This window comes from Crocodylus porosus, unplaced genomic scaffold, assembly GCF_001723895.1.
Source record: "Crocodylus porosus isolate Cpor-Errol unplaced genomic scaffold, CroPor_comp1, whole genome shotgun sequence".
In the NCBI taxonomy this organism is placed as follows: Eukaryota; Metazoa; Chordata; order Crocodylia; family Crocodylidae; genus Crocodylus; species Crocodylus porosus.
Genome location: NW_017728931.1, coordinates 41,189,131 through 41,209,468, shown reverse-complemented (window position 1 = coordinate 41,209,468; position 20,338 = coordinate 41,189,131). Strand labels below are relative to the sequence as shown.

Below are 20,338 nucleotides of genomic sequence, written 5' to 3'. Positions count from 1 at the left end.
CTCCAACCAACTTCTCTACAGCCTACATCTTAAAGTGGTACGTGGGAGTAATCAATCAGTGTTTGTGAAACATGTTGAGATCTTGGTATGAAAATGAATAGGTATGTGTAAAGTATTAGAAGTGGTTTTTGGGTGGTGCACTCACTGGGGGGAAACAGTATCTGGAGTTCTGCTGCCAGCAGACAAATGAAAAAGGCATTGACCTTCCTACGTTTTTGTCTTCAATGTATTTTTCATGGAGATAAACTCCTAAGCAACTTATAAAAACTTCCCTATTTTTTTTTTTAATTTCCCATCTTTGAGCTGGAGTTTGTGACACAAATATATCCTAAGTATATCAGAAAAGAAGTGATTGTGTAGGAGTAAGAGACTGTTTGTTTAGAGCAAGTAAATATATTGCATTTCCCCTCAGCCCCTAGTGAACAATCAGTTGTTTCTAACAGCTGTAATGTACCAGAGGATTATTGATGAGGGCCCTCATTTCCCATGATTTCCCTAAAGAAAAAATTGTAATACAATTAATCAGGAGTTTTTTTTCTCCAGTTGTTTTCCAATAAAGCTTAAGAGCCACTGGTTTAATTTTTTTTTTTCACCCCCCTCCCCGTTTCCTTTTCCCTCAGTAACCTCTCTCATGCACTCTTTTCCTTTCCCTTCTTTTCCTGTTTCTTTAAAAAGAAAATTGAATTTAATGCCCTGCCTTTAATCGTATATATTTTTCCCTTAACTCATGTTCCCTTGATAAAGTTGATAATTGGAGTTAATTACAGCTTTGAATAGCTACTGATCACTGAAATATGGAGTGTTCTGCATGCATAATGTGTTGTGTGGCATCAAAATGCTTTAAAGATACTTCCTTGTAAATTAGAAAGGAACAGTGGCAGGGAGAGTCTCCTTTTTGTTCTTTGAATGTAAGCAGCTAGCACAATGGGTCTTGCTCCCTCATCATTGTTGTGAGATGCTCCAACAACATAATGAAGGGCTCTCAGAGAGCCACTCTAATTAAAGCACCCACAGCATCATGTGTGTTCAGTGTCCCGTGCTTCAAAATGGCAGTGGGGGTGCTTTAACTAAATTTGTTCAACGAGCTTTAATTAAAGTGTCCCTGCCACCATTTTGAAACGAGGACACTGAATACATGTGATGTGAAGGCTGCTGGAGTGCACTAATTAGCACGCTCCAGCAGACTCAGTTAATCGAGTTTCTGACGTGCTGATTAGGTCACGTGCAGAGGTCCATCATGTGTGTAGGTGCCCAAAAGTAGCAAGTGTTGGTTTCAGGTTAACTAGTAGGTAGAGCTAAAAGATGAAGAACCACAAGTAAAAACACAACCCTACCTTGCCCACTGCTGTAGCAGTGAATGTGGGAGAGGAATGATAAAATGGCCAGGATGGGAATAAACTCTTCATATCAAGAGGTTATTTTTTTATTGTATTTAGAGGTGGAGAGAAATCTAATGGGGTTCTGCTTACTGGTAAAAGTGAGTAGTCTGGTTACAGCTTTCCCCTTCATATTAAAGTTTGGAAAATATGGATTCAAGGAGAACAACAAAGAGAGAATACCAATAACCTTGTAGATAAAGGATTTCATTAGGGGGTGCCAAAACAGTGCCCCAGTGGGTTCTGGCAGTGTTATGATGGAAGTGGTAGACAAACATACAAGAATGATGTGGGAGGGAAGAAAAAAGTAATTTTAGACTCAAGCTTAGACAAGACTCAAGATGATTGTCCTTGGCTGGAAAAATAAGTTTGGAATTTAAAGAGAATGGTAGTGGTGTTGAAGAAATGGGATAGAGCATGTCAGTCTGTGAAATTGTGGGTGACTTTGAAACAAACTGTTGTTAAGGACAAAGCTCTGCTAATGGGAAGCCATTTGTTTGTAGGGTGGGGTAGGAGTATAATGCTGTTTGTTTGGATGCACTATTTAATACTGTACCTAAAAACTGATTGAGAAGAGAAACTGATTCCCGATCCCCTTTTCTCTTATGTAGGTGTTTGGCAATGAGTCGATTCCTTCCAACATGGAAGTGAAGAAAGCAACAGTTTTTCTCAACCCAGCAGCTTGCAAAGGGTAAAGACTTCCTCCCCCTCCATTCTTCATATCTCAGATACCCTATATGTCGCCCTTTGCTTTAAGGTCTCGCAAAACTTTTGGGCTTGATTTTTTTTGCCTTCATTTCACACCAGTCTGAGGTTATCCAACTTGTATGGGCTCATGTACCTAAAACATTGGATCAGAAATGGTAACTTAAAGAAAATGAAAAGTTCACATTCAGTGAATGAATCCTAAATCATTTAAGCCTCCTCCATTCTTAGTTTTCTTATATCCTTTCTTAGGTTCTTCAGCATTTGTTTCTTGAAGCAGGTCTTGGTTTCCTCCTCAGTAAATACAGAAGCGGTAGTAGATAGCCAGTGCTCCTGTCACATGAGAGTTAACCTTGAGGAGGGATGTGCCCAGTACCATGGGCATGAGCCTTGTAAAACTGGGCACAGAGCTAGGCTTCTGGAGACAGTCAGCAGTTGTTTGGGAATGTTTCGGGGGAATGGTCAGCATAGTATTGACTAGTGCTAGGGATGCATGCTAGGGACCCTTTAGTTTGGCTGGACTGTCTGTCATTCACGTCTCTGGTGGGTTTCAGTGAACAATTAAAAGAGTTAAGTTACCTGACCTGTAAGCACTTAGACTTGCATTTTTGTTTTGTGGTAACAAGGTGGAATTGCAACAAACCACTCATCTTTGAAAAATGTACAGTATCCATAAATTTATAGTCTCAATTTTATGTTCTCTGGGTTCTGCTCATTGTACACAATTTATAATTAATGGCACAGTTATTTTATTATGCATTAACAGGCATAAAATGCATGAGAGCTTTACTAAAACAAGGTCAGGTAAAATTTTTGTTTCGTAAACTTACTAAATAATGTATGAAAGTAGTAACTGTTTAAAACTATTTTCTTAAAATTTAACAGAATTTCTTCATAGTTTTAAGGCCTGCTGCTCCATGGCTTGCTAATTTTATAATAAATAATATATTATTTTCTGGAAGTCTTGCTGTTTTTTATTTTATTTTTTTTTATTATTATTATTATTTTGGAACATGCTTCTGCATTTATTAAGACTGTATCAAAAAGATTCAATACTTAAAGATTCAGTCTAAGAAACAGAATGGTTTGTTGTGTAGATCAGGCATTCCTTCTTGTTTTTTGAACATTTAAGCCCCTGCACAACTAAATAATTTCCTCCTTTACTTTCCTTAGCAAAGCTAGGAACCTCTTTGAAAAGAATGCTGCTCCAATTTTGCACTTATCTGGCTTGGATATAACAATAGTTAAGGTAAGGAATAATCTGTTTAGACTTGCTGTGTCTTCACCATTGGTATATCTCTGGTGTAGGCATCTGAAGGGAGGCATTTATTGTTGGTCTGTTGCTGGGGATTATTGGGGGAATCAGAGAGTATAAATGGTGAAACCTTAGCCTAGTGTTTAATATATATATTTACATTTCTATTCGGTTTACAAACTTCTTGAATTACTTTTACTTTACTTTTCAGTGGGGGTGATGGGATGAATTTATGTTCTTGTGTAAGGCTACCCTCCTATAATTAATATTTGAGAGAAGAATCTAAATCTTAGAGTCATCTGGTAGTTTAGGCACTCAGTCATTGGAGTTGTCTGCTCTGCCTGAATGTATAAAATTCAAGAAGTTTGTATTGCAGTAGAACAGCATATATTGATTAAAAATAACCTTGCATACTTTAATGGATCCCCAAGTAATGGAACGTTTTGGGAATGCTAAAACACAAAGTAAAAGAAAAGGAAAATAAACACGTAGGGATCTTGCTGTTTCTGAAAGCTCCTTGGGATTGGGAAAATTCAGCTAGGTTCATATGCATTATACGCTGGCAATATATGCTGGTCTTTTAGAAAATGATTGTACTCAGACAGGTGTATCTTTCTATCTTGTAGCCTTAGTGATAAGATTGTGTTAGTGTTTCTTTCATGACCCTCTGGTTTTGTCAGTGCCTGTCTCTATTCTGTTAAAAAGACACAGTGTCAGCCCAGGAGAAGATGTTATTTATTTTACTAGGCTTTTGTCAAGCTGCAATTTTTTTTCAACTGTACATTTCAGGAATTAAGCAAAATGCGGCTGGGTCAGTAGTTGGATGAGAGACCATTGCGAATAGCTTATGTGCTACAGGAAATAGTGTTGCTGGTCCAGTGAATGCACTTTACCCACTTAGTATTAAGCCAGATGACATCAGTGAACCAGATAAACTACATAGTGTTGGGAGATGCTGGTGTTAGAGATTCTCCATCTTGGAGGAGACAAGACCATGGTCTTTGACTAAAGATCCACTGATTCCTTAGTATTCAAGTACTTTTCAGTTTAGATAAAATGTACTTGACCTTAATGCTCCTTATGGTTTTGCACTACTCTGAAACTAGCTACGGAGGTTTACAAAGCCTCTGTCTTTTGTATGGTGATGTTACATACTGTTAAACAGTGGACTTGTTTCACAAGCCAGTGAAGTGATTTCTGCTCATGTAATTTTCTAGGTTTATGGTGTTACGTCTTTAGAGAGCTTATGGAGCAAATGTCACTTTTCTGTAGACATGCCTGCAATCCTAGGCATGATAAGCTGAGTTTCTGGTGCTTGGTTTCTCTTTCTATCTCAGACAGATTATGAAGGACAAGCAAAGAAGCTGCTGGAACTGATGGAGAACACAGACTTGATTATTATTGCAGGAGGGGATGGAACTGTCCAGGAGGTACTCTTGTAGCAGCTGTCTTTGGGTTTAAGAGCCACAGCGGTATGTTAGGGGTAGGATGCTGGAGGATGGGTGACATAATGGCAGCATTGCTTTGGTTCTGATTGGAGAGTTATACAAACCCCCAGCTGTAAATTGCTACAGTGTATAGGGGGAAAATTTCTTCAAGCTATTCTCAGTCCAAAAATGCTGGTATGTGTGGGTGATTCTGTTTTAGGTGGTTTCCTTTTACAGAGTTTGAGAATTCCCAAGTACCAGTTCTCAAATTATTTGCAGTTGTGTACCTCTATGATTCCATGTTACAAACAACAAAAAGTAACCTGTCACTATAACTACACTGCAACCTCTCCAGCAACCTAACAGATGGTTTTCTTTGTTCTTCCTTCTCTTAGAACATAAGAGATGCTGTACTGGGTCAGACCATAGTCCATCCAGCCCGGTATCCTCTTTCTCACCAGCAGTGTGGCTGCTCAGGGGAACAATATTTAAGCAGGGCATATCCAGAATAATGCATTCCCTGCAGCTCTCCCCTTACAGCGTCAAACTGTCAGAGGCCTAGCTTGTCTTAGTCAAAAGTGCAATCTCAACATGATCATATTTAATACCCACTGATGGACCTAACCTCCATGAATTTGTCCAGTCTCCTTTTGAACAAATTTAGGTTATTAGCAGGGATCCTGGCTTTCTCTGTTTAAAAATCTCAAATTCTCTGATTTAAAATGCCACAATCCATGTTTTTCTGTGATTAAAATGAAATGCCACTAATATGTATAGATGTGTATAGGTATCAGTTAAACAAAATGGTTTATTGATATATTTACAATTTTAAAGCAGTTTGGAAGCCTACCAGTGCCTCAATCACTATAATAAAATTCTAAATAGCTATAAATTTTAGTGTTTTGATTTTGGGTTTTTTATCATGGAAAATCAGGGCTCTCGCTGCCCCCTGCACTCACCACAGTGTGGGTCTAGCTGTGGCTGTTCCCCCCACCCCAACATATTCTGTTCTGTGGTGCTGAGAAGCCTTGATATGCCAATGCTTTGCCTATGCCATGACTCCTCACTCCCTACCCACAGTCCCCTAGGCCATGCTAGCTAGCATCCCTCACTCCCCAACCACAGTGTGCCTCCCTTCCCCCCCACACCCTTTCCCTGCTGGAGGGGGGCCCACGGCTGCCAGGGCTATGGTGCCAGACACCTGGGTCTGCAGCCCCCTGCGCCTCACAGCAGGTACTTGATGGGCAGGGAGCACTTTGCCATGGCAGCATGGGGCTCCTAGCAGTGGCAGCACTGAGCTTCTGCACCCCAGTCTGACCTGCCATGCTGGGTCCCGCTTCCTGGGGCATGGGGGCCCCAGGGGAAGGACAACCCAAGCCTGCAGTGGGCAGCCTACACTGTGCACAAATCTTGGAGGCATGTGCCCTCTCCCAGGAGTATACACAGTGGCAGGGAGCCAGCCCTCCACCAACTGCCCTCCGGACTAGCTGCCTGTAGCCCCCCATTCCAGCCCCAAGCCCGATGTGCAGCCCCGGCTGGGCAGCAGCCCCAGCGCTGCCCCATTTCCTCCCTCCCTCCCTCGCTATGGGGGTGTCAGTTCTCCCTCCCCATGCACCTCTGCACATGGTACCCTCTGTGTGATTTTCAAATCAAGATAGGCAACATTTTTAAAAGTTACACTTTTGTTAAACATGAAATTATTGGGATTACACAGGAGCAATAGGATGAAATTCTGTGCCCTGTATTGGATGCAAAGTCAAACTAGATAATTTAACAGTTCCTACTGGCCTTCAGTTTGATGGATCTTTGAAAGGAGTGCATATTCAGGGCCATCACCACATATTCACAAGCATCTGAGTCTGCATATCTTCAACTATCTATGCTGCCATCAGTTTCAATGATTGTACGTCTAGAACTCTGCCATATTCTCCACGGCTTGTGCAGAAAGTGCACCTTTTCTCTGCAGCAGCAACAGTCCATTCCATAAAACAGTAAATGTCTCCTAAGTGTGCGTCTGTTCTGAAGAGCAAAAGCATGTGCTTCGTAGGCTATCACTGTAATTGCACAAAAAAATCCTGTAGTTAAATGTTTCCATTATTTTTCAGGTCATAACTGGGCTCCTCCGCAGAGCAGATGAGGTATGAGGAGTGTTTTTGTATTTCGTGTTTAATATGTTTTTGAGGAAAACATCTTGGGTGCTCAGAGGAGTCTCTGGGTGTCAGCTGGCCGCTGCAGGTATTATAGCTCCATAGTCCAAGGATGACTTGCTGGGTGATGATGAACTGGCTATGCAAGAGTCTTGCTGTCTTGCTTACTGCTCTTCATTCCTTTTCTCAATGGGTGGAATGGCTCCCAGTCAAGACAGTGGGGAAGTCTCCGGTTGCAGAGCAGGGAATATTGAGAAGCCAACCGCAAAACTTTCAAAGGACCAATGACCAGTTGTGCATAGCTTTTTTTGCTTGCTTGTTTGTTTGGCAGGAGAGCTGGACCAAAACAACGTACTATTTCCTATATTTGTATGGATTTAAAATGGATCAAATGGACCAAAACAACATACTATTTCCTATATTTGTATGGATTTAAAATTTAGTGTGGCCCATGCTTCTACCCCTTTATGATCATTTTATATCAGTATTTGAGCAGTGAATTTCTACTTGGGTAAGTGTTGCAGGAGGCAGTGTGAAGCACTCCATGCTAGAATATTTGCATTGGGAGTGGTATATTTTGTAATGGATGGGACAGTGCTAATGAATCAAGTGGGGGAAGTTTGCTGTCAAAATCTCCTGGCAAAACCCAGCAAAATGCAATAAAATCATCGAGACAAGAATCTGATGATATTCTTGGCAACTGAAATTGTGTCTGTTTATGCACTGGCTCCATCTGAAAGTGACAAGACAAAAATTGGAGTTGAACAGTGCAACTGAATCACTACTTTTTAATTGTCAACTTAAAAACCTTCACAGAGGTTCATGTTTACTGCAATATTGTTAGAGTTACAGATGATCCCTAAGACCCTTATTTAAAGATATTATCATTACAAAATAACACTATTTGGGTCTTTCCTCACATTTTGCATTTAGCAGTGCTTCGGAAGTTAGTGCCTTGTGATGCAGCTGTACTGATTTGTAATGCAGAATATCCCTGGGCCCAGCATTATTTTGCAGTGCTGCATAGCAGTCCTAGCCAGTCATTGTGTGGTTTTTAGGGCCCCAGAATTTTCCTGCACCAAGCAGTTCTGTCCAAGGGGTTGATCTACATGTGGTGGTTCCTGCAGGACTGCCTTTTCTGTCCCTTTGTATGTGGGAGGCATCTTACCAACCCCTTTTTATAGGCAAGCTTATTAAGGCTGCTGAAAAGATGTCCTTTTTAATAGATGGAGAAGGCAGAGCAGGAGTAAGCTATAAGACGACTCTGGGGAGAATGAGCAGGAGGGGCTTGGGAGGGGGTGCATGTTCTTACAAATGAAGGGAAAGTGGTTCAAAGTGATAGCAAAGGGTTATCATTGAGCTAATGTGGATCTGCAGTTGACACAGTGTCGCAGGTAGCTGTACCTATCAGGGAGATGGTGCCTTGTGGTATACAATAGTTTACGTTGATTTGCTGACGCACTTGAGGGAGCGCAGTTTAGGATGGTGTGTGTTGCACTAACTCACTCCAGCTATGAGGCCTGTACAGTAGGGTGATACAGGTACCAACACAGGTGACAAGCTCCAAAATCAAAGCCACTTCATGTGTTGGCTGTCAGAGGAATCCATTAATATCCTTTTTTGCTTAAGTGAGAAAATCTCTTTGCAATGCAAGGTTTCTCTATCAGGGGAGCTTCCATGAAGTTAAAAGAGATTTAGTGCTTCAGGATAGGGGAAGAAAGCAGAATACTGACAGAATCCATACATTAGTTAGCAGATATCTGCCAACCTGTATGTAAAAACACCCCGATGATTAGAGAGAGCTCCTCTGTAACCAGTTGGCACTGGTGGATTCAGAGACTCGGATGCCATGTTCTGAGTCATTGTGTATTACTGTCTCATTTCAGGAAGTGCCTGATTGCTTAATGCCAATGGGTTGATACCAGGCACAGCTGTGTTCTCCACACAGGAAGCTTACTTCAGCTGATGCAAATGTTAATTTACTCTTCTCATGTTTCCAGGCTGCCTTCAGTAAGATTCCAATTGGATTCATACCCCTTGGGAAGACCAGTACCCTGAGCCACACTCTCTACCCTGAAAGCACAAATCAAGTCCAGTAAGTGTTGTGTGTGAGAGGGAGGGATGCTTTGGTTTATTGTTAAGGAGAGCACTGCTTGGAAAGTTAGTACTTTCTCTCCTGCCTTTCACCCTGTCTTCTATGGTAATTGCAGCTCTTTAGAGTTGGGCCTGAGAGTGGGACATGATGCTGAAAGGTGGAAAATTTTAAACTGAGGGAAACTTTTTGTTGTTGTTGTTTTAAATAGAAGGCACAATCATCTTGTGAAACCCTATGATGCCAGTGAAACCAGATGTTTGGTTAGATTTTAAAAAAGGCCTTCCTGTGTATAGTGTCAGCAGCCACAGTTAAATGAATTAAGACTAGTGAACAACCTGTATGACCCATGAATTCTGGAAAGGACATAAATACTAATTCTTTGGAGTTATAACAGGGGCAGGCAAAATATGGCCCATGGGCCAGATGCAGCCCACCAGGCCATTCTATCCGGCGCCCCTAAAAAATTTAGTAAATTTAATGTTTATTTGCTCCTGACTGCCTGTCATAGATGACAGGAGCCAGGAGCAGTAGGACCTAAGGGAAGCCAGCAGCAGGACGCTGCAACCCAATGCTGCCCTCAGCCATTTGCTTGCCTTCCTGCTCCTGGCTGCATTGCCGGACCAGGAGCGTGGGGCTGCACCAGTACCCTGGGGGGGGGGTGTGTGTGTTCATAGGGCAAGTCCCACACATGCACCCACACCATACACATGCACCCACACCACCATACACACAGATCCCCATACCCCAGCCACCCTCCCACCCACTCGCAGTTCCCCACAAACCCCATCGCAGCCCACACCCCATATATCCCATGCCCCCACCCCCTACAATATACAAGAGTGAGACTTCATTTTAAGCTATTATATACAATTATCTCTATATACACTATAGAAACGCATGTAAGCCAGGAAAAAATATTTTTTGAAATCAGTTAATGAATGTTGTAGATGCTTGCTTTTTAGAATATAATTTGGTGATTTTTCTGGTTCTGAGATGGCAAAACCTCTTGCTGAAAGGAGTTCTTCTGGGAGAGGAGAGGGGCTTCTGATGGCAAAGGCCAGGGTTAGGGGTTGGGACTTCTGGTCACAGGATGACAACCAGGGGGCAGGGCACTTGTCAAGGGGTGGGGATACCCACGCAGCTCTCAACAGCTTGCCAAAACTCGGTACGTGGCCCTCCGCCCGAAATACTTGCCTGCACCTGGGTCATAACCTAATACATGCATAAAAGAGGTAAGGAGGAATTGTTCCTTGAATGGAGTATGAAAAGGGCAGTTTATCCTATTACTGCTACTGTATGGCTTCTTGCCCTTTTATCTGAGGATTCAGATACTGACAGCTGTTGGAGATGGGAGAGGATTACTTGGAGCATGGGTCTTATCCGGTATACTAATTTGTGTTTCCTTCATTTTGTTATATAAGATTATTTTCTTCATTTTTTTTTAATTCAGTCAATGAACCTATCCTTTTCTCCCCATATTCTTCTAGTTCTCAATCCTCACTGCACCCTCCCATTATATATTTCCCTCACTCAGATCCTTTCACTCTAGTGTTCCTGGTGACTTGCATAGGTAATGTGTAAGGGGGACGTGCATGTGCCCCCCCTCCTCCGAGAGAGCTGGTGCCCCCCTGACATCGGCAGTCCGGCTGGTAGTGGGGTACAGAAAACACTCATGCCTCCCCCAAAATTGGCTCTGCTGGTGGCACACTGGGGGACCCCCCCCTTGGTCATGCCCCACTGCTGCTCCCCAGACTCAGGAGGCACCTGTCACGCATGGTGATTCATTTGCCTTCCAAGCTAGTATCCATCATAAAGCCCACAAGGCAACTGGTATACTGTCCTTTGTGAAAATTCCCAGAGTGCTTTGAAACTCAACAAGATTGACAAGGCTGTAAACAACAATTAGGATTAAAATAACAGTTCATATTTGGGCTTTGAGGACTGAAGTATTTTTATTGTTTGTGGGTAATGAATTGTACAAGTAGGGAATGCAACATACTTGGGAAGTTGAAATGACCGTCAGTGAACATATTCAACAGCCCACATCCATAACAAAAACTGACTTAAGAATCACAATAGTAACATTTTAAATAGAAATATACGGGCATTGGCTCTTCACTCCTAAGGCATGCATGCAGAATTGAACATGACTTTCTCTTGCACAAGCCATAATGAAGAGTGAGAAGGGGACAGATTCCTGCTTCCTGATTTGTGGTCACTGAAGCTTGTGCGAAGACCCCTGCTGAATTCCTTGGGTATTGGACTAGACTCCAAGTGGGTTTTGATTCTATAATAACACAGCAGATGCGCACAATCTTCAATGCAATTCTTAATTGGTAATTTATGGAGGAAATTCATCTTAAACATCTCTGACTAGCTAATACAGACTTATTTAGGAAATGGAACAGTTTAGCTGCCACATTTTTAAGTGCATGTGTCACCTTAAAATGAACCATGGGGAAACAAGTAGCTAGTAACAGCATCAGCATGAAAGCTGAGTTAAGATGACCTGTGGCAACAAGCATATGTGCAAGGATAAAACAGCATAGAATAGATTCATTTAATGTAATAAAGTACATTGAATCTTAGTCATTTGATACTGTTTGTGAGCGACATTTCTTTAGATCTCTCCCTTAGTTTCTCAAAAGTCGCTGTCTTGCTTTCTGTACCAGGAAGCCTTTGCTGGTTGGGTTCCACTTTGCCTGGTGTCTGTAAATCTGCGTAGTGCTTGCTTTCTTAGGCAGATGAATGCACTGATGCAGTGTAGAAGCATCACTAATGTACACCTGTGCTTAGGCTTGGATCATTCCTGTCGTTTCCCCCCCCCCCCGTGCTTATTTTCTGCTTGCCAACAGGAAAAGAAATTTGGAGTTGGAATCTTCAGAAGTCTGCTTCAAAAGCAGATGGGAATGCACAAGGTATATGATCTTCAAAACTAATTGGGACAGAGATCTTTCTCAGACAAGCTGGAAACATCTTTCCATTCTCTGGTATCTGTCTCTTGCTCCATCTGTTAAGACATGGGCTTTGTCACTTACTGCCGCTGCCTCCATTTGCTTCGAACCTATAAGTAAATGAGACATAATTTAGATTGTAAGAGCTTTGGTGTGGCATCTGTTTTCCACTCTGTTAGTGCAGAGTCTAGCACAAAGCAGGCCCCCCTGGCTTTTTGTTTTGTTTTTTTAGGCACATCACAAATGCTACACTTGCCATTCTGAAGGGCGAGACAGTTCCACTTGACATACTGCAGATCAAGGTAAAGAGCACGTACCACTCACGCTTTTTGATGGGTACAGTATCCCCAACACTTTTCTGCTCATTCCTTGTGTATTTCTGTCCATTCCACTCTCATTAGTTACCAGGCATCCTGTAAGGTAACAAGAACAATTCCTTTCTGGGAAGTGAAATCACGACTCTGCTTTTGACATCTGTAGTTTTAGAGGCAATCATGCCATTTGTCCTCTAAATGGGTTCCATGCAATGAATTCGGATGTTGTAAGCTGGAAGAAATGTTTGAATGTCTAGAAATCTTGTGAGGCTGAAAGTACTAGATGAATGCAAAACCTGCAAATAGTGTCATGCTGGGAGTAATAGAGTAATAACAGCACTGCTGAGATGATTTAAATTCTATCTTGCATATATATTGAAATTTACAGCCTGCCATCCTGGAAAATCTGAGATTAGACACTTACTGACCATGTCAGTTCCCCTTTTAGAGCACCTTTTCTTTTCTGATTTCTGTTCTGCAAGCAAATGGCTGCCTGAATGGTTGGTGCTTAGCAGTGGTGTGCAGCACTCTTTGTTTTAGCCTAACTGTATCCACAAAATGTAGTGGCCCTTGCTGGGTCTGCAGGGATATTCAGTCTGCTAGAAACCTTCAGCTCTTTCCTCTCTGTTGGGAGTAATCAAGGAAATATACTCTTTGTGTTTTGCTCAACCCCTATTGCCTGCTGTCATGGCACACACCCTTGATGGGAAATTTCATTTCTGAGACTGACCATAAATCAGCTGCCTTTGCAGGAATGACTGACTTGTGTTTGCAGAGAAAGACAAGAAGGTGTAAATTCTACACTTTGTTTTTCTTTACAGGGAGAAAAGGAACCTGTGTTTGCAGTGACTGGGCTAAGATGGGGATCTTATCGAGACACAGGAGTTAAAGTTAGCAAGTAAAGAATAGAGTGTTTCTTATAGTTGTACCTTTTTAAATATCTCTTTATATTCTTCACATACCAGCTCTATCACTGTAGTCCTTCTTGAGCTCTGGCACTTTCCTATCTGTTCACTTTTGGCATTAAACCCAGACCTTGCCCACAGCAGTAAATAGGTTAGAATGTAAAATGTTATGGTGTTTCCTGTCGTATGAAATTAGCATTTTATTTTCAGTTCTGATGTTTTTGCAGATATTAACTTTTCACTTTCCTTATGGTGCTCAGTTCTGGATGTTTTTATCTGCAGCTGAGCCAGTAGGAAGAAACTTTCCCTGTTCAGTGAAATTGCACATTGGGATTCAGTCACCAAAAAACAGACACGCACAGCCTATGTAGCCCAACTCCAGAAAAAAACTTCAGACTCAATAGTGTTGTCCTTCAATTCCTGCCAAAAGTGTCACGGAATATACTTTTTGATGACTGTCTTCTGATCACTGAACTAATAAATGCTGGGTTGGCTCCAGATGAACATTTTATGTGTAATTGTTTGCATCGAACGGTGCCGCATGTCTGGTGACGTAGCTCCAGAGCAGAAACCATTTATTTCCCAGGCCGTTGAAGGGAAATAGTGCTGATCAGTCCTTCAGATGTTGGGTGCAGGGGAAGTAAAGGAATACAGAACATAAAATAACTACCTTAGGGGGTAGACACAGGTCTACTACCTCAGAAGAACTGCCTCATAGAAGAACTACCTTAAGGCTTGGAGAAGGGGAGCAGCTGGTAGTTCTCATTGCTGTGTGTGAATGAGCTGAGAACAGTTTCAATGTATAAAATTATTCTTCTTGTATTCTGAAGTTCAAGAATACAGGAAAGAATGAACCTCAGTGGATATCAGGTCTATGCATGCTGGTATACATTGCACCAGGAAAGATTTTGCACAGTCCTAACACCCATAAGTTTCTCATAAGTCCTGTATTTTTCCCTTTAGATACTGGTACCTTGGGCCTCTGAAAACCAAAGCAGCTCACCTTTTCAGTACACTCAAGGTAAAATATTACTGCCTCCGTAGGTAACTAAAGAAGAAAAAAGAACTTTATGCATCTGGGAAGGGTGGAGAAAGGCAGTGTATATATTTTATGAAGTGCAGTAAACTGTTTGCATATGTAGCAGCTTACTGAGCTGCCTCAGAACACACACATTTGAGAGGTGTGTGTGTGTGTGTGTCTTCTCATTATTATAAGACCTTGTCTGGGGAGCTGCTGAAAAATATTCAAAATTGTTAGGGGGACTAATAACCATTTGTGAAGGTATGGAGAGACTGTGGTGCAGACGATTGCCATGAGAGGGTGCTCAGCCTCCTTTCTCCAATGCGGTCTTGCTCCAGGTTTTCTGACGATAATATTTTCCTCTGATTTATTCATCTGATGGAAGATGTGCCTATAATTAGACTGCATGTGAATGCTGATAATCAGACAGTTGCAGGCGTCCATGTGTAATAAAATAAACATGAAGGTTAATTGTTTATGTCTCACCTTTAAAGTTGTCTGATGCTTAAGGGAACTTTATGAAATTTAAAATTTGACCTGCATTAAAGGTCCTGCACTTCCACTGTCACTCCTTATCTAATCCCTTTTATTGCTGGCACACCGACCAACCTTTGTGTGAATGGTGTCAGAACACACAGGAACCACCACAGTGGTTAAGTCTTATAGTGCCCCCCTGCTACTGCCCCTCCCCTCCTAATCTATGGCAGTGGCCAGCATAGGATAATTCAGGGGGGTGTTAATGCCCTGATCACTGACTGACAGGTCACAGCATGGCACATGGGAAATGTCTTCTTAACATAGTAGTTGGCTTTTCTTTCCTGAAAATGAGTATTGGTAACTGTATACATCTGTGTCCTACCCCATGTAACTAAGGATTTTCATCTCATTCATATAAATAACTAACCTGAAAACACCGTTATTGCTCCATTTTTTGCCGCAGTAATAGTCATTGGGGATCCATTGGCTGGTTATCCCTTATGCTTAACATCCCTTCATCATATAATATCCGGAAGGCCCCTTTTTTCCTTCTTTTAATATAGCTAAAAGAGTCTGACCTTTTCAATGTTGTGAGTTGTTTTATATTCATCTGAAATCTCTCCACTTTTTAAAGTCTGTCTTTGCCTTTTGCCATTTTCTCTGCCCTTTTGAAATGGGCTGGCCATAATTAAGTGCAGTGGGAAGGGCAAAGAGCTTACCATTTGATGTGTAAAAGAGCATTACACTTCCTTCTAAAAAGATGGCTGAGAACTAGGAAGCATGCAAGAGTACCAGTAGTGTTGGAGACATTGTGATAATTTGAAAGAGAGTCTAAACTCAGGGCCCTGTTTGTCCTGTGTTTACAGTTGTTGTGCATGTGCTACTCTTCCTATGCAAGCCTGATTTTTGTCTCATTAATATAAGCAAGTTGTACTGAAATCATTTCCTTGTGTTCAACGGTGTGGAGGAATCTGGCTCAATAATGTATAGTCTAAGATTCAAACCAAGCTTATGACTTACAAGCCCTAATATAGTCTTATGCCTAGAAGAATAGATGAATACTGTGTGCATGTAGGCTATTGGATGAGTTTCTGGAGTGTGTTTTATTTAAATATCAGCTTAATTGGCTGTGGAGCCTTCATAGTCCCTGCCAGCTGGTAGAATATCTTCTCCCACAAGGGAATCTAAAGGCTGGGGAGCCTTAAAAGTGGGATGAGCGGGTGGTGGGATTTTTACTCTTAGAGGGTTGTAGATGACCCCTCCCAGTCCCTCAGCCAGAATAAACAGATGGTTACTTTACAGAAAGCTGGGGGGGGTTTTTTTTTTCCTTCTTTTTTTTTTTTTTTGTAAATCCCAGAAATGGCCTCAGAAGCATCAAGCCTCTCTCATGTATTTGGGTCCAACTGAGAGACCTCCAGAAGAGTCAGAAGAGAAACTGCCCAGAGCCCCTTTATACGTGAGGATTTACAGAAGACTTCTGCAATACTGGTCACATCCTGCAAAAGGTATGTGGGTATAGATATTGAGACAGACCTGTTCAGAAGTGCAGTGTGTACTGATGAGGCGATTTTGTGGAGAGGCTAATGGATGAGATCCTGTGTGCACATTTTTATACTTGAATATTGGCTGCAGTATATAAACTTTTTGTCCAAGGCTTTGTTCATGGTTGTTGCTCTTTCCCTGTGGTTGCCATCCCAAAGGCCCTGTCACATGATGCTACTCTCTTGGTTATGCCTACTTAATCGTGTGTGCATAAAGGAACAGAACATTTCTGTGTATCCTGTTTGCTCCATAGTGATACAGCCCATTCAGATCTTGACTAGACGAGACAACTTAGAAGGAAGACCAGATGGTTTGGTTGTGAACCTTGGGGATTCTGGCTGGGGTATTGTGTTCCCGTAGGACAACTGTACTGCACCTGAATGTCACAGCTTTAGCAGCATTCCTTCTATAGGTTGCTAAATGCTTCTATAATAAAAGTTCAGGAGATCTGTCAGTCTGTGGGACTGTTTTTAGGACTTCAGTGCAGTGTGGGTGATAATTTGATTGATTACTGCACAAACTTTACTTGGCCCTCACAATGTCCCCCTCTCCCACTGTAGATTCAGAAATATGAAAGAAATGGAGCTTGTGGAAATAGTAAGTTGAAGTGGTTTTAGCTGACACAGGTCTTTTATGCTTCACAGCAGTAGAACACTGGTCTGTGTAGTTTACTTTCTGCTTAATGATCTCTTCCCTTCTGGATTCTCAGAAATCCCCCAAGAGGCAGCTCATGAGGCCTGGGAAGAAGTGAAGCTGTCTGCCATTGAACTCTCCATCACAACTCAGAACAGGCAGCCTGATCTGATGGTGAGAGCACAGTTTAAATTCTGAGCATTCCCTTCCAGGCCAAGTCATTCCTTTCTCATTGAGCTCCCATCTTTGTGCTGCATACAGTGCCTGCAGGAGCATCAGCCCACAGAGGAGCTCGGGGTGGGCTGGTTTTATGGGTTATTGTACAGATTCTGGGGGACATGTGAGACTGGATTGCAAGACCCAAGTTGGGCAGATAGGGAAAATCAGGTGTTACAGGGAGCTTTCACAAACCAGATTCAAGCTTTAGGATTTCAGAGCAGGAAAAAGTCCCCCTGAGAAGAGCTTCCTCTCCTTGCCCTGTGGTGGGAGAGTGGAGGTATTTTTTTACTGTTGCCGAAGTGAGGCAGTGAGCCTGGGTGTCTGCCTGAAATGTTGTTGTCTTTTTCTCTTTACTGATTGCAAAGTGAAGGACCAAAAAGTGTTGGCAGTAAAACAAGGACAGCAGCCATTTTAATTTAAAGAGGGTAGGAACTGGTGATCTTTTTTTGGAGGGACAAATCAAGCAAGCTGTCCCTGTTAGTCTCCTTGGCATGCTTACACAGCTGTTCATGTTCCTAAAACCTTCCCTGGCTGGAGTCCATGGCTGGTGTGATTTCATTACTGTGAAAGCTTTCTGGGTAGATTTCGGTCATTACTTCTGATGGTAAGTGCTGGGCCAAAGTTCTAGCTCTGTAGGACTAGAGACAAACAATGCAACATGGTATAACCTTTCATCCCTGCGCTGACCTTCCACAGGACAGAGATTAGTCTATGCCAGCTGTCATGGTGCTCTTGTGATGAGGACATCTGTATGCTGAGAACTGCACAGTTAGCAACAGCTTTAGTCACTGCTGAACTAGACTGGTTTGAGAACACTGATCTTAAGTATTGTAATGGGAACTTTAGTGTTCCACTAGCACAATCCAGTGCTTGGGGTCACCTCTTTACTCCTTCACTTCATTTCAAAGCAGCAGCAATAAGTAACGGCATTTTATTAAGTGGGAAGTGGGGGGCATATAGCCACCTCTGGTCACTAGCACAGTTAGAATAGAACAGCTCACATAACCTCAGTCTCATCCCAGGAGCCCTGAGCATCTTCATGTATCAAGTCTTATGACCGCAGTGATCCTTTGGAATCCACCGTGTAGCTCCACAATCTGTAGATGTGACCCACGAGTAACAAGTGTTATTCCTCTCTCCCTTCCTCACTTGACATAGATCTGACCCATATTCAGAAAGATTTGTCACATATACATATGCTAGAAATCCTCCTAATATAGATGCACCTTGGAGAGGTAAAATACTAAAATATGCTATACTAGTAAATATTTTTTTTGTTAGTAGGACTGCATCTACCTTAGAATGTCTTCCGGTGTAAAATGATTACATTTCAACCAGTTTTGAAAAGCTTTAGTTTTGCTCTATTTACAAAACCTTTTGTGTAGACCTGTCTTAAAGGTGTGTAACAGAGCGAGGAGTTTAGAGAGATAGCGTGGTAAAGTTTGAACTTAAATCTCTGTTTTTACAAAGCCAAGGACTAAATGAAATATGTTGTTTTTAATTCTAACACATACTGAATCCAGTACATATTGACTAAAAACTGATGGTGTGAACAAAAGTAAAAATGAATGGTCTATTTTTGTTCTCCATAGCAGTTGGGAAAAATACAAAAAAAAGACCAACTGTGTAAATATTAGAATAATAATACTTAACTTTCTTGCTCGATAGTGCTATTTGGTATGGGAGAATATAAGATACTGGTTTTAACTTGGCACTGTCTCTGTAAATTAAAAAAAAGTCTTTTCTCTCTCTCCAGAAATACCCCAGCCAACCAACCAATCAGCCACCTCTTCTGTGAGGGACAGTTTGGGATGGGGGAACATGCTTTTTCTGTGCAGGGGTTTCTTGAATGTACTGCTGCGTGGCATGTATGACCCACAGTAAGCATTTGGATTCTAAATCTTTTCCGTAGCGCACAGAAGACTTCATGAATATTTGCATTGAACCAGATACAGTTAGCCAGGGAAACTTCATAAACAGAGGGTGAGTATTAGAAGGCCACTTTAAGATGTAAGATATTTTAAATTGGTCACAAAACTAATTCTATGTTCTTGGTTTCCCTGTGGTATATGCTGTAAGCATAGGGTGACCATAGGTCCCGGTCTGGCTAGTGCAGTCCTGCATTTCGAAGTCCAGTCCTGGCCAGTTGGTCAAAATTAAAATGAGAGTCCCAGAATCACAGGGGTGCAGGGTGTAGTCTGGTGGGGAGACGGAGCAGCATGGTGCACCCTGGTGGAGTGTACCCAACCCCTGCCTGCTGCCTGCAGCAGTGCCACTGACCAGGGATGGGGAGCAGCAGTGTCCCAGATGTCCTTATGGTCACCCTATGTCAACATCAAGCTGCCTGGCTGAAATGGAGAATGCCTTGTGAGAATCATGGGTTTTGTCTTACTAACCCACATTACTTTTAATGTTACTGGTCCTTGTTTCTACACAATGTGGCTCCAAGTTCTTCCTCGGTACTGTGACTGATGTTTAGTACAGTGTCCTCAGGGGACTGGTGCTTTAAAAATGGGCATGAAAATAATACCCCTGCCCCAGAAATCTTGTATGGTGGGATTACAGAGACAGGCTGGAGTAGAATCAATGTGACCAATCCATTGATGTTTAGACAGTGTCTTGTTCGTTCCACATTCAGGTTTTTTAAGAGAAGGAGTTAAGATCTTCAGTCTTTTTACTGGTTAACTCCTCAGTGACAGGGAAGACTGAGCTGGAAAGACCTTTGGATAGAAGTACATTTTGAAGGGGGATAGTGTGGTGGGGACTGACCAGGGCAGAGGAGGGAGTTCTAGGGGAGGGAGGGTGGTCCCAGGCTCACAGCCTTCTCACCCATTACCTACCACCTGCATCATGTGAGGCACTCCAGAGATTGTACTCATTTCTCCTGATCTGCAAATAAGCCATTAAGACATGTTAGGTGCTGGTCAGAGCTCGTTTCCTGCAAGTGGCCCCATTACCAAGTAATACTGCATTTTCATTGAAGTAAAGGGACTTGAAATGTCTGATTTTTCTAATTTTTTTTTTTTATTTTTTTTTTTCCCATTCCTAACAGCTGGTGGTTCAGTTTCTGCTGCTGTTCTCCAGCCCTAGGGCCCCCTCTAGTGAAGCCGAATGGAAAGTTTGGAAATGTTATAAGTAGCTTTTAGATCCCCCTTGGTAACTGCACATCTGCATCTTGTTTACAGTATTAATAGCAGCAGGCACCTTATTTGAGTATGCCACGTTACCTCAACGGGAACAAAATCTGCCAACTTGCAAGCACATAACT

At 42.2% G+C, this 20,338-nt stretch overlaps 1 protein-coding gene across 2 annotated transcripts in view; it reads left to right on the top strand.

Annotated features, from left to right (window-relative positions):
* AGK (acylglycerol kinase) overlaps positions 1-20,338 on the top strand; it is a 40,168-nt gene that overhangs the window by 14,671 nt on the left and 5,159 nt on the right. For both annotated transcript variants that reach the window (XM_019544675.1, XM_019544676.1), the window contains 11 exons: positions 1,988-2,067; positions 3,255-3,330; positions 4,674-4,766; positions 6,869-6,901; positions 8,911-9,005; positions 12,192-12,261; positions 13,095-13,171; positions 14,142-14,199; positions 16,034-16,181; positions 16,928-17,025; positions 18,983-19,053. In XM_019544675.1, coding sequence (XP_019400220.1) covers positions 1,988-2,067; positions 3,255-3,330; positions 4,674-4,766; positions 6,869-6,901; positions 8,911-9,005; positions 12,192-12,261; positions 13,095-13,171; positions 14,142-14,199; positions 16,034-16,181; positions 16,928-17,025; positions 18,983-19,053 — 899 coding nt within the window. The remainder of the gene's footprint in view (positions 1-1,987; positions 2,068-3,254; positions 3,331-4,673; positions 4,767-6,868; positions 6,902-8,910; positions 9,006-12,191; positions 12,262-13,094; positions 13,172-14,141; positions 14,200-16,033; positions 16,182-16,927; positions 17,026-18,982; positions 19,054-20,338) is intronic.